The following is a 13657-nucleotide window of genomic DNA, read 5'->3' on the forward strand; positions in this document are numbered from 1 at the left end:
TGTCATCTCTTTTGCTGCCCCCAGCTCTCAGTCTCCATCTCCATCTCCATCTCATGTCCACCTGGCCAGGAGGAGCTCAGGTATCCCCACCTAGTGCCTCGTTAGGGGAACCCCCCACTATTTTCACGCTGATGTTGGCAACGAAGGCCGAAGCAGGGGCCTGGACAAAGTCATTAAATGCGACGCAAATTAGATTTATTGTACGCCGTTGCACTTGCCAGGTGACTGTCGAGGTGCACCTGGAAAAAATGCATAGAAAAAATACAAGAAATGGTTTTAAAATATTTATAGTTTTGAATAACTTTAAAAATAGTTTTTACAAAGAAACCCAAGCGTAAACTATAGGAATTTACTTCATAAAAAATATTCAACTTTATATCCTTAAAAAAATAGAAATAAAGATTGAAGAATATTTGAAATAATGTCTAAAACATTATCTTTCATAAAAAAATCTATATATTTTGGCAGTGTAATTGTGGGTGATTGTTGCTCCTAGGGGTGGCGCTGGTGGTGGTACCGTGGGCCCACTGTGGTTGCCTCGTTGACCTGCGCGGAGTACGTGGTTCACGGCCTTCCCTGCCCCTCCTTTTTAACCACCCACTTTTTGCTTAACAATAAATTTACATTAGCGGAACGTTACATATTTGCAGTGCTGGAAGCGGGTTTTAAAAACCAGCCTCGGACAGCCTGCCAACTTACAACTTGCAACTGCCAGGACCGCAGAAACATGCACGCACCGTTAAAGGAATTGAGTCCTTTTTATGAATGTATGTGTTTGCGGTAAGTTCACTTGGGGAAATGATATGCAAATAGGGATAATTTCGTCAACCAAGCATTGCAAGTAATGTGTCTGCTTTTTATTTTATGACCCTTTTAAAAGTGTCCTTGTTATGGCAAAATATTGTTATTTGTTTCAGTCCTTTCTTCTATAAAAGATTACTTATTACATTATCAAAATCATCTAGTTTTTATTGGAAAACTAATCAAAATAGGTACTTTTTACAGTCGAAAAGGGAAAACCTTTCAAACTGATCTGATTTTACGATAATTGTGATTGTAATTGTATTAAAAGTAGCTGAGAAGATGGCATCTCTGGGTGACCCTTTATATCCCATTGCCGTGCTTATCGAAGAGTTGAAAAACGAGGATGTCCAGGTGCGTCTAAACTCCATTAGAAAGCTATCCACCATTGCTCTGGCTTTAGGCGAGGAGCGCACTAGATCCGAGTTGATACCTTTTCTCATCGAGGCCATATACGATGTTGAGGTGTTGCTGGTTCTGGCTGATCAGCTGGGAAAGTTTACAAGTTTCGTTGGAGGTCCTGAATTTGCCATGTACTTGATACCACCACTCGAGAGTTTGGCCACCATTGAGGAGAGTGTGGTCCGGGACATGGCCGTTGAATCCCTGCGCAATGTGGCCAATGAGCACAGTCCTCTGGACCTAGAGATCCATGTGGTGCCAACGCTGCAACGCCTTGCCTCAGATGACTGGTTTCCCGGCCGTCTCTCGGCTTGCAGCCTTTTTTCGGTCTGTTATCCTCGTCTCCCTCAACCTGTGAAGGAAAGCCTGCGCGCCAGTTTCTGTAAGCTGTGTCAGGACGAGACGGCCATGGTGCGACGTGCAGCAACTAGTAAGCTGAGTGAGTTTAGTAAAGTTATGGAAATCGAGCACCTCAAGTCGGACTTGATCCCCAGCTTTGTGCAACTGGCTAAAGATGAGCAGGTGAGCCTCTAACTTTTACTCTATAGGGGGAATATTTGATACCTTTCTCTGATTAGGACTCTGTTCGTCTGCTGGTCGTTGAGGCTTGCCCCACCATTGCCCAGTTGTTGCCCCAAGAGGACATTGAGCAGGTTATATATATTTTAATTGTATAAAATTCATTTAATTGTATCAAATTCGTTTTTGTAGTTGATTTTACCCTCACTGCGTCAGTGTGCCAAGGATCCGTCGTGGCGCGTGCGCTGTAAGGTTGCCGAGAAGTTTGTGGACTTGCAAATGGCTGTGGGTCCTGATATTACCCTAATCGGACTGTTGCCAGACTTCCAGAGTTTGCTCAAGGACACTGAGGCTGAGGTTCGCGCTGCGGTGGCTAGCAAAGTAACAGATTTTTGTGCCAATCTAGCCAAGGCCAACCAGGCGCAGATTATACTCAACTGCATTTTGCCCAGTGTTCAAGATCTGATCTCAGATTCGAATTCACATGTCAGATCGGCTGTGGCCTCTGTCATTATGGGTCTAAGTCCCATATTGGGTGCCTATAAAACTGTGGAGGACTTGCTGCCTCTGTTCTATATACAACTCAGGGACGAGTGCCCGGAAGTCCGTCTGAATATCATCTCCAAAATGGATTGTATCAATGACATCATGAACATTCAGCAGGTGTCAGAGTCAATCCTACCCGCCGTATTTGAGCTGGCTGAGGATTCCAAGTGGAGGGTGCGATTGGCCATCGTAGAATATATGCCTTCTCTGGCCGGTCAGTTGGGACAGGAGTTCTTCAACAAAAAGTTGCACGGTCTTTGCCAGTTCTGGCTCAATGATCATGTTTTTGCCATTCGAGAGGCTGCTGCCCTTAACTTGAAGAAACTGGTGAATCATTTTGGAGCTCCTTGGGCTGAGCAGACCATCATTCCCATGATCCTGATTATGTCACGCAACACGAACTATTTGTATAGAATGACTTGTTTGCTCTGTCTGAGCGTTTTGGCCGAGGTTTGTGGTACAGATATAACTGTAAGACTGCTGCTTCCTACAGTTCTCCAACTCGCTGCTGATCCTATAGCCAATGTTCGCTTCAATGTGGCCAAAACCCTGCAGAAGATGACTCCCTTCCTGGAGGCCAGTGTCATTGAAGATCAAGTGAAGCCCACTCTTGACAAACTGAAGGTGGACACGGATGCGGATGTCAAGTATTTTGCTGCTCAGGCTATTGACGGTATAGCAGCAGCATAATCAAGCATCTTTTATTACACTATAACTCTGAGAAACATTCACAAAGCTTTTAGTAGATACGAAAATGTATAATAATTATATTCCAGCCATTTCCCAATCTATATACGTATACGTAATTTTCACAACCTCTCCTGTGGCTTTAATCAGTAACATATAGATATTAAGTTCACTTTGTAGTTGAGTTGAGCCATTACCAAATGAAATTCTCATATTTTTTTGTGTGCCATAACCTGCAACATGTCTCGTCTACTGAGGCCGGAGAACCCGGTCAAACAATCGTATCTCATAACTCACGTCATTTAATTTAGCAAATATCACGACCCCAACAAAAGCCATTGAATGCAACTGCTGCTTCGCTGCTGCCTGCCTTGCTGCTTTCGGGAATTTCTGTTGGCGTAATGAAACAAGAAACAGCAGCTTCTCTCTCTCTCTCCGAGCCGGGAAAATGGGAAATTGTGAGCAGAGATTAGGGTTGGGAAGGGGGAGGTAGACGTGCAGAGCGAGACAAATGGTTGGCTTTCTTCTATATCTCTGTGTTTATGTGTGTGTGTGTGTGTGCCATTTCTTTTTTTTCTTGTTTTGTTTGTTTCGGTGGGCAGGTGGCAGGTGTCAGGCGCATGAGTCTAGGCAATGCTGAAGTTTTCGCATAAACAAAGGCAAATATTGCGCACTTGTGCAATTTATATTGCAAAACAATTGTCATTAGAAAATGCCGCACGAACAAAAACGCTGCAGACAAAAGCACCAGCGACCCACCAAGGATGGATCCGCTGTGAAGCAAGGACCAAGCAGAGTACAGAGGACCCAATGCCGAGGACCAAAGGCCCAGAACTTGGGCGGCGGCGGCAACTGCAACTGTCACATGTGAAAGCTGGTAGCTGCAAAGCAAACGGCAGCAGGAGCAACGGCAGCATTTTATGGAGCAGCTTAAGTGCTTCAAAAATTCCACGTAATGCACTCAAAGCAACGTCTGCCGACCCTCAGAGAGTCCGGCCCCCAGCCGTCTCACTACCACATCTCAGTCCTAGTCCCAGTCTCCTTGGTCTCCTTGGTCTCCTGCCTCCTGGCCTCAATACAGATGGCAAATAAGAAAACGTGCGAGAAGCAGCGCAAATTAAAGCCAATGCTGCTTGGAAGGCACCTGCACTTCTCGAAAATGGGATTTATTTGAATTAGTTATTAAAATACAAACCAATTTCATTACATTACTTAAAGGAAACATTAAAATCTGGGTTACAATTTAAGATTATGCATTGTAGAAGAGTTTACTGAGTCTCTAAAAAGGCGGAGAACTAGGATGCACAGTGTAAACAGCTCTGCTCAAAACTCAATTAATGAGCCATGTATTTTTTCAACTAAGAACTTAATAATTAACGTTTTAATAAATACATGTAGTTTTCCCTTAGTGCACTCTGACTCTTTGCTTGCTGACAGAGCAACGTGTTTCCAGGCCTTCCTTTTCTCTAAGCCCCCCAACTTGCCCCACGTGTGTCACTCGCCGCTGTTCCTTTTTCATCTCTCTCAGCGAGCTGTGCGGCATTTTCTTCATTTAGGTTTTTGTCTGTGCGATTTTCACACACTTTTTGTTCATTAGTGGATAATGAACAATTGCAGCATTATGACAGCACCAGCAGCACTAGCACCAGCTTCCGTGGCAGTGCAGTGCAGTGCAGCTCGGCTCAGTTCGGTTCGGTGGCTGGAGGAGCATTAGCAGTCTGCATCTGGCCAGTTTTTCACCTCTCGCTATCTAGACGCAAGCATTTTTATTAAAATTCCATGTCAGAACCATTAATTTTCCCGCACTGTGCACTGTGCTCTCTCTCTTCCTGTTTTTATGCTACCAGGTTTTTTTCGGTTTTTCTTACCTCTTTTTTTGGGGGGGCTTAGATGTTTTGCGGGCTGGGTTAAGTTTTGGCCGGTTTTATGGCAGTTTCAAACAGGCTCTCGGTCTGTGTGTGTATGTGTTTGTCTTTAATAAAGTCTCCTGTAGGAATTAATAGCTTTTCATGTCGAATACTTCATGTTTTTTTGGGATGGGGTAAGAGCAAGCCTTTTCCCTGAGGACTGCAGCATTCAATATGCAAATGATGCAGCTCGGATGGCTAGCATCTCGTCGTATCTGGGGGCGCAATCAAAGTTTTGTTTGGCACATTAAACCACAGCTGGCAATTAATTTGGCTTAGTTTAGTTTAGTGCACTTCCGTTTGCGCACAGCGGCCATTTTGTCGCACCGCCGGATGGACATCAGCCGCCTTTCCGCCTTCCGTTAGAGCCAGCAGCTGCAGCGGTTCAACGAATTCATGAGCGCTCAAAAGCAGCTTTAGATTTTATTACCATTAAAAGTGGGCATATAGCTATGATGCCACCCACACCCCCCAAAAAATAGTAGATGGCAGATCATAACTCAAAGGCATAAACTCACACAGAGGGAAAATATTAGTGGGTTTATTGGTCATGTTAAAAGAAGTAAAGGAAGGGAAATTATACATTTGATTATTTTTAATATATATCATAAATTTCTTAATTAAAAAGAAGGCTCTTTTTATTTTGAGATCTATTTTCTCAGTGTTGTCATGTATGACCTCATGCTGGGTGTTTTTGGAGAGCATGTATTTAACAATTTTGGCAATGCTCTTTGCGGGAATCACCTGAAATTCAGCCCTACAGCACTCGTACTCATTCTCGCTTCCCGCTCCTGGCTCCTGGCTCCTGGCTACTTGCTTCCGATCCCCCCTATCCCCGAAGCTGTGACCCTATTGTCCACTCCCCGGGTTAAGGGCGGCTTTGAAAGCCAAAACTGAAATCAACTAACAACATTAACATGGCAAAGCAATTTCCACGCAGCCAGCGATCGAGGAGCATGGATGGGAGGAGGAGAAGGAGGAGCAGCATCCAGGAGGTTTAGCTGTCCGCTCACACAAAAGCAGACAATAAGCGAGCTCGACCATTTGTGATGGGCTCCAACGGCGCTCCAGCTTTGGTGATGCTGATGGTGCCGTTGATTTTGAACTCGGAAGAGGAGGCGGGATAAGCCGGTGGTGGCACTGGCGGTTATTGCATATGCACACACACATACACACACACACACTCACACCGCACAGAGCTAAATAGGCGGACCCCCAGCATGAAGAGTGTGCCAAAAAGAGCGCGGAGAATGGGGAAGCGGAGTCCTGAAGCTGCATTTAGGTACTCAAGCGCCGTTGTCATAGTCATTTGCCATGGCCGCCAGCAGCGGGGGACGGGGTGGAAGCGCAGGAATCATGGGTGTGTTAGGTGTGTTAGCCCTGCTCCGGTTCGGGCCTTTTGGCTTTCTGTCTAACGGCGTCACATATGCTCCTAACGATAATAGTTTTCTGCGTAATTTGTTCGCAATTTTAGAGGAAGCACCGTCGGATATCGCGCTAAAAACTTGGCCCACGCATTGGACCCGGGTACCGAGGGCCAGGACTATGGGTACAGGATTTCGAATAAAGTGGAGAGCAGTGAGAGAGTGTGAGTTGAAGCATCCTCTTTTCCATGCTGCGTATAATTTAGTGGCCCCGCAGCGAACCGACAGAGAGTGGAGATTGCAAAGATAAATAGAAAGTGCACTGGGAACAAAGGTAGCTGGGAAATATGATTAAAGTCAATTTAGAGAGGTGGTTAATAGTTGTAAAAGAAATAATAGTAATATGACTTTCTAAAGGATCTTAATATCCTTGGTGACCTGACAGTATTACATACTGATTATCAAAATTTCTTTCTGTGCTTTTGGAATAAGAAGCTTCAGATAGATGTTGTCACTGCTAACGCCCCTTACTTGCTGACACTTTTCGCTTTGACTCGTTAAAATTCATATCAATTTGGGTCCGTTGCGTTTCACTTTGTTTTTTTTTTCGTCCTTGGCCACGAACGGGTTAAGGTGGTGAGACAGCAGGACTGCTCTCTATCTCTGCACGTGTCACCGTAGCCGCCATTGCCGCCGCCGCCGCCGCCGCCATTGCCGCATCCTGCGTAGCTTTATAAATAATTTTGAATTTTGCGGTTGTGCGAAAATTAATGGATGCCTCGCTCTTGTGCGGTTTTTGGACGCACTCCCAGACAACGGCGGACCCCCTTCTAGCGCTAGCAAACCCCATCCCCTTACACTTTACCGCCGGCAAGTGCTGGGCAAATTTTAGCATTTTGTCATTAGCGTTTGCTTTCTGAAAACGAGATTGTTGTTTGTCGTTGCGGTGCCGGCGATGCTGGGTTGATGGTGGTGCCGAGATATTGCAGCTTAATGGCGGATGAAAATCACACGGATCAAAAAAAAGTGTTGCTTTAAATGCTTACAAATTCATTTAAACTTCCTTAAAGGTGATGAAATAATTCTGTTTCTGGTTAAGACTTACTGAAAATGAAAATTTTAAGATAAACAACAAAATTGCTTACAATTTTATTTATGTACCTCATCAAAAACAATCATGACTGGTAGCTTTTATCCCACATCTGAAGGAGTACAGAATTCCATCAATTAATGCAGCAGCCCTTGCCAAGATGGCTCACACACATAAAATGTTGGCTGAGAGTCCTGGCCCTGTCCTGGTGGTGTTGCAGCAGCACGAGTGCAGTCTCCACATATATGGGTGTGTGTGTGTGTGTGTTATGAATAAGACAGGACGAAGACTTGAGAGTTTTGACTTTGGCAACGCCACGGAGTCGAATAAGGCAGCCAGGTACGGTTAATAAAACAGACAAACACTCAAAGTTTTGCTATAAAAATTTTTAGCATGGCGGAGAGATGGAGTTTTTTAAGTTGCCAGCGTTGTTTGCTTGCTAAACAAGTGCTATTAAAAGAGCATAAAAAGGTGGAAGGTGAATTGCGATTTGGGGGACGGGACCAAAGACGAGAGACAAAGGCATTCAGCCTTCGGGCATCGTTAAGGTCCCGGGCCGGGCTGGAGAATATCCCTCGTAATAAGCCCCAGAAAATTTTCATACAAAACTCTAAGCGGCAGCAGAGTTTTTTATATTTGGCAGCTTAGGTGCACTTTTGCAGTTGTCCTTTTGCACTGCACAAAAAATATACATATTTATATATATATAAACAAACAGAAAATAAGGGAAAACAAAACAGAGAGTGAAACAAAAGGCAAGAGCGAACTACATGATGCAGTGAAATTTTATGCGCTTAGTTTTTATTGCCAAATATTTTGCATGGCAGGGACGGTATAAAGAATTATCCACTAAAACTGCTGTAAAGTGAGTCAAGTGTTTGTTAAGAAGCCCCGGCCCCAAAGCCGAATAAAAAGCTTTTCCCCGACCATCATCTGTGCGTGTGTGTGTGTGTGTGTGTGTGTGATTCATGAATCCAAGAGGGGCGCCCAATTTTGAGCTCGATGCGAGTTGCGTTTTGTGCGGCCAACGGGGCGTATGAGTAACATGTGCACTTTATGCATTGTGTGCACTCGAGGAGGGAGGGGGAGATGGAGAGGGGGAGATGTGGGGCCTATTTGTTTTATTTATATTTCGCCACCGTGCCGTTTTGTGCGCGCATATTAAACAGGCAATGGCATTGCCACTGAAACGACGACTGGTTGTCCTCCGGCAGGAAAGGCAGGCCGGCGGACAGGATAACAGAGCAACGCGGCCCAGAGACACGGCCAAAGTGGAAAATGCAGTAAAATATTGAAATTGTACAGTTCCGTTGTGCAATGAGCCGCATTGCCAGCGACGCTACTTTTTTTTTTGTTTGATATGCATGTACATATATGTACGTACCCCGCAGTTGAAAGGTGCACTCGCATGTGGGGGTAAAATTTTGATTTTACGTGACTGGCGTGCAACGATTGCCCCAAGGGTGGGGCATCAACAAAAAAAAAAAAAAAAAAAAAAAAACAGTGCACAATGGCAGCATTGCGGGGCCATGAATGCATCGGGTTCGATTGTGGGCGGGTGACTTCGGAGCAGCTTTTCTCTTATTTCCAATTAGCATTGCAAATTCATTTGCAGTTTATCGGTCTGAAATAATTCCATGCGATCCATGCGGGGACTGGGATCAAAATTAACAATAATTTAAGGTCCTGAAAAATATAACGAGTATGGTGGGGAATCTGTTAAAACCTATATTGTAGGGAGTTTTTTGGATAATAAATATTTCAAACAGGCTGTTCTAGTATTTCAGATGATTTTTTGAGCTCTAAAGTTTGGGTATTCATTAATGATTTTTAATTGTTTATTAACTAGTTGATATTTTTCCTTTATTAAGTAATAAAGAAAGCACAAAATAAACTATAAATGATTTAAATAGAATGTCAGTGAACGACTTTATACATATCCAATATTTAAAGATAGTTAAACATGTTTCCTTTGATTATAAAAAGTGTACTTTTATTTCTTAAGCTGATTTAAAATTAGTTGGGAGTTAATAGAATTTAAATACTATTTTTTAGTCTTAAGAAATCTTTAGGAAATTTCTGAAATAATTATTAATAATATATATATAATAATAATTATTAATAATTAATTAATTATTAATAATTAATTAATTAATAATTATTATTCCATAGCTTCCAGCACTCTTAAACTGTTTCCATTTTCTGTCTCTCCACTCTCTAAATAACTTACCTTTATCAACTTGTTAATAGTTTCTTTAAACTCTCTTAAGCCTTACTCCACTTTATTGTATCCCTCTCTTAAAAAAATAAAAAGACATCATTGAATTTGTTTTTTTTTTTTTTTAATTTTGTTTTTCTGTTTTTTGATTAACATTTTTCCATTTTATTTGATTATTTCTCTCTTGCAATCGGCTGCAATCGCTGGCAGCGCCTTTTTCTATGCATATATTAACGTGTTTTCAGCCACACACTCAAGGGTGCTTGTGTGTGTGTAGTGTGTGTATGTGTGTGTATATATGTGTGTGTTTGTCCATAGCTGAGTGTGAGTGTGGTGTGTGTGAGTTTGTTTTGGGGGCTTCATTCGGTTTTGATTGAATTGGATAGGCTTTTGATAGGCGCTTAACATAATTATGGCATTTTGCTTGCACACCTTTCATAATTCTCTTTTTATATGCTGCTCGTATATATATATCTTTATATATATATCTGCTGCTGTCACAAATGCAATTATATAGCCGCAGTGTGCTTGACTCTGTGTTGTTGGGTTTGGTTGGATCTGATAGGGCTATTTTATGATCTATCATATGTCTGCGCCGGGGCTATGCAAAACAGATGCTCTCCGGCAGCTTTGTTTTACATTTATGTATATGCAAATATTAATACAATTTTCTTTTAGTTAGTCTGCCTTTGTTATGCGCACATATTGCTGTTGTTTGTAATTATAAGGGGGGTTTTTAATATAGATCTTGTTTCCTTTGTTTTTTTTTTTTGTTTTAATATATATTTTATATGTACATACACAACATTGAATCATTTATTTATATTCCTTTTGCTTACATCGTAACTAAGTTTACATAATTAAATATAATTATGCTATTATGTATATGTCGTAGAATATTTCTGATTTTTTCCCTTTTTTTTGCTTCATTATATTTATTTCGTAATTTACCATAATTTTCCAACATTTCCAACATATGTTCAGCTACAATTTTATTTAATTTCCATTTGGTTTTCGCCATATACTTTTAATTATTTATATATATATTTATATTTATATGCATAGCTTGTTTGCTCTCGCACACAGTTTTCTTGTCTGCTCAAATAACATTTAGTATATAGGTGTATATATATATATATATATATATGTATATATATAGATTTGTATATATATGTAAAGTGATGCATTCGCCGATGCACAGTTTTGTCGATGGCTCTCAAAAAACACGTTATGCCAAGTTTGAAAAAATAAATCAGTTTCCTTTGTCCGTAACATCGATTTGCTCGCATCACAACTAATAGAAATTAGACTCGCTTTTCCTTGGCTCTATCTCTCTTTACCACTGCCTCCCCCTTTCCTCATCCAATTGAAAGTTTTCTAATTTTGATTCATACATTTTTGCATTATACTGCCTCTTTGTTGATTTTTGTTTTTCTCTCGGTATGTATAAAATAGTTTACAATTTGTATTCGTTTTCATTTTTGGGTTTTCTTCCGTTTTCTCATTTCTAAATTTCTCATTTCTCATTTGCAGTTTCGCCTCTGTAAATACCATAAATAATTGTGTTTTAGGTTTACATTTAGTGTATAGTTTTACAGTTACACTTAAGTTTCTTAGCTAAACATTGACTACATTTTGTATTTTGCTTTTGCTACACGTTTTCTCATCCATATCCTTGTCTAAATATTTCGCTAGATTTATGCTGCTGCCCATTTGTTATCCTTGTTTCTTAAATGTAGGTATTCCCCATTAGTACATTTACACGTTACACAAACACCGATACATGAATACGTTTTGTGTGTGTGTGTGAGAGTGTGTTTGGGTTGTGCTCAGTTGTGGGTGTGTAGCCTCTGGTTTTGAATATCGTTTTAGGATATATATAGTTTTATCTAGTCATGGGTCCATCTACTGCTATAATCTCTGGCTCGATCGATCGGGTATCGTTCGTTATCGTATTCAGTGCAATTATCTACTCGATTTATGGTGTGTGGTTGTCGGTGCTCAACTCAGTTACGCTTACATTGATATTTCTCTAGATAATGCTGGATAAACACTCATAATCATTGTGAATCAACTGATCGAAGCTAATGGTGGAACATTTGACTTGCCCTGGACTACTTGCTAAACGCTTATGCCTATGCACATCGATAATCGATATATATCGGGGGTGAAATGATCGTCGGAATGGAATCTATTGCAAAGTCAAACTCATGGCAACAATCGGACTTATGAACGGAATCGAAGATGCAGGGGTTTTAAAAATTGTCAAAACGAATTTGTCAGTCAACGAAACACTTTTCCCACTTAATATTTTCTATTTCATTTGGGCTTAGACTATTTATTTCGGCTTAGAACTAGGCTTAATAATTAGCGTTTGTTTTATCTTCTGCCTACATCCTTTGGTATCCTTTTTCGTTCTCTTTTGCAATGTGAAACGGCAAGCCTTGGTAAATCATAACTACCCTCTTTATATAGCACCCACTCTATTCTTACTCTGGTATATACATACCTACATACTCGTGTATATGTTTTATACCTACTAAAATAAATTTAGAGCTTTCTGTTTTTCTTTTAACTTTTTGTTTGTTTTACTTCATTGATTGGGGGTTTTGCCCACCCCCACCAAAAATAGACACAAATAACACACATTCATAACTTTGGGTTGGGTTTTCGGGGTATTCTCCCACTTTGTCGGCTTCGTGTTTGATTAGATCAACTGGAATTATGTCTATTGCACTGTCTGGCCAGTGTGGTTGTTGCTGTTGCACTTGCATCCTTTCGGGGGTTGAGTACTTAGTCTAGGGTTAGATCTGGGCTCCGAGGCATATGCGGAAATATGTGCGTCCATGGCCACATAATCCTGAATCCTTTTACACTTCGGGCAGGCCGTAAACCTGCGACACCGCCGCCTGCTGCAGCGGCTGTTGCTCGTTGTTTGCTACCTGCGGAAGTTGTGTTGCTGCTGCTGCTGCTGCACCCAATGCGATGGATAATACAGCTGGGGGATGTAGTGCTGCTGCTGCTGGTGGTGATGATGGGGGTGGTGATGGGAGTGACTGTGGGGCTGCTGCAGGGGATGGTGCTGCTGCTGGTACGGCGGCTCCTTTACATACTCTCCGGACGTCTGCTGCTCATGTTGCTGCGGCTGCTGCTGCTGCTGTTGCTGCTGCTGCTGCTGATGTTGCTGATGCTGCTGGTGCTGCTGTGTGGGATACATGGCCATCCCTCATGGCAGCTACACGAGCAAACTGGGCGCCAGCCACTCATCCTCCGCCAGCTAAGCGATTCACAAGCGTTAGGCACTAGCGAAATCCTCATAGCCAAGCCAACTCACCTGCGGACTGACCTGGAATTGCTGCATCGGATAGGCCACCACTCCGGCCGCGGGGGGCAGGGCGCTGCCCACGCTCTGTGTGATCTGCGGTGCGGTGGCAGCCGCTGCACTGGCCAGCTGCGGTTGTGGCGGCACACTCTGCCAGGTTCCGGGTAGCTGGACGCCCATTCTGTAATAATTAAATAAAAATCATAGACTTATATTAAGCTGTGATTTGAGCTTCTTTAAATTTAAAAAAATCCCTCAGTTTAGGTCAGATTGTAAATAAAAGGTATATAACATTTTTTATAAATTTTAAAATATAAATTTTATTTGATTGATGACTCAACTTACCCCATATAGCCAGCCTGCTGGTAACCGGCGAATTGACTGTAGGTGAAACCCTGCATCCCTTGCAGGAACTGACCCGGCTGCAATGCACTGGCGGGAGCCGCCGCCGGATATGTCGGTGCCGGCGGGTACCAGTATCCGGCCACCTGCTGTCCGTAGGCAGCCGCTGCTGCCGCCGCAGCAGCCGCTGAGCCAAAGGGGAATCCCTGGGCCAGAGCCTGACCGGCAATGGCCGACATGTGGTTGGGGTCGCCACTCTCCTTGCCCCACGCACACTTCACCGGTTGCTGGTTGATCTCAGTATTGTTTACGGCCACTATGGCATGGGTGGCCGCCTCCTTGGTGGAGAATCTGTGGAAGGATAAAGGGAAGAACATGGTCATCAGTTGAGATTTCTATTCTATGTTTGTATCTTATTCATAAGTTTTTAAATCAGACTTTGGAATATTTATTTTTAAT

At 42.5% G+C, this 13657-nt stretch overlaps 2 protein-coding genes and 1 long non-coding RNA gene across 3 annotated transcripts in view; 2 read left to right on the forward strand and 1 right to left on the reverse strand.

The window, feature by feature from the left end:
• Nucleotides 1–13657, forward strand: part of LOC147642633 (uncharacterized) — a 174206-nt gene that overhangs the window by 16620 nt on the left and 143929 nt on the right. The gene's annotated exons all lie outside the window — the stretch shown is intronic.
• Nucleotides 952–3081, forward strand: LOC110176396 (serine/threonine-protein phosphatase PP2A 65 kDa regulatory subunit-like). Its single transcript, XM_020942728.2, has 3 exons — nucleotides 952–1725; nucleotides 1782–1856; nucleotides 1915–3081. The coding sequence occupies exons 1-3, from the start codon at nucleotides 1084–1086 to the stop codon at nucleotides 2956–2958; spliced, it is 1761 nt and encodes a 586-aa protein (XP_020798387.2). The 5' UTR covers nucleotides 952–1083; the 3' UTR covers nucleotides 2959–3081.
• LOC110176399 (uncharacterized) overlaps nucleotides 12200–13657 on the reverse strand; it is a 92320-nt gene continuing 90862 nt past the window's right edge. Inside the window, 4 exon segments of the mRNA XM_020942734.2 lie at nucleotides 12200–12479; nucleotides 12482–12811; nucleotides 12869–13037; nucleotides 13202–13549. Coding sequence (XP_020798393.2) covers nucleotides 12405–12479; nucleotides 12482–12811; nucleotides 12869–13037; nucleotides 13202–13549 — 922 coding nt within the window. The 3' untranslated portion in view covers nucleotides 12200–12404.

The sequence above is a fragment of the Drosophila serrata genome, unplaced genomic scaffold (genome assembly GCF_035046125.1).
Source record: "Drosophila serrata isolate PLE 108 unplaced genomic scaffold, ASM3504612v1 contig_382, whole genome shotgun sequence".
Classification (NCBI taxonomy): domain Eukaryota; kingdom Metazoa; phylum Arthropoda; class Insecta; order Diptera; family Drosophilidae; genus Drosophila; species Drosophila serrata.

What these genes read in the sequence shown, in the direction of transcription:
- LOC110176396 (XM_020942728.2), top strand. Translation starts at nt 1,084, where the DNA reads ATGGCATCTCTGGGTGACCCTTTATATCCCATTGCCGTGCTTATCGAA. An exon ending in AACTGGCTAAAGATGAGCAG is followed by an intron (nt 1,726 to 1,781) that starts GTGAGCCTCTAA and finishes TTCTCTGATTAG; the next exon opens with GACTCTGTTCGTCTGCTGGT. An exon ending in CCCAAGAGGACATTGAGCAG is followed by an intron (nt 1,857 to 1,914) that starts GTTATATATATT and finishes TCGTTTTTGTAG; the next exon opens with TTGATTTTACCCTCACTGCG.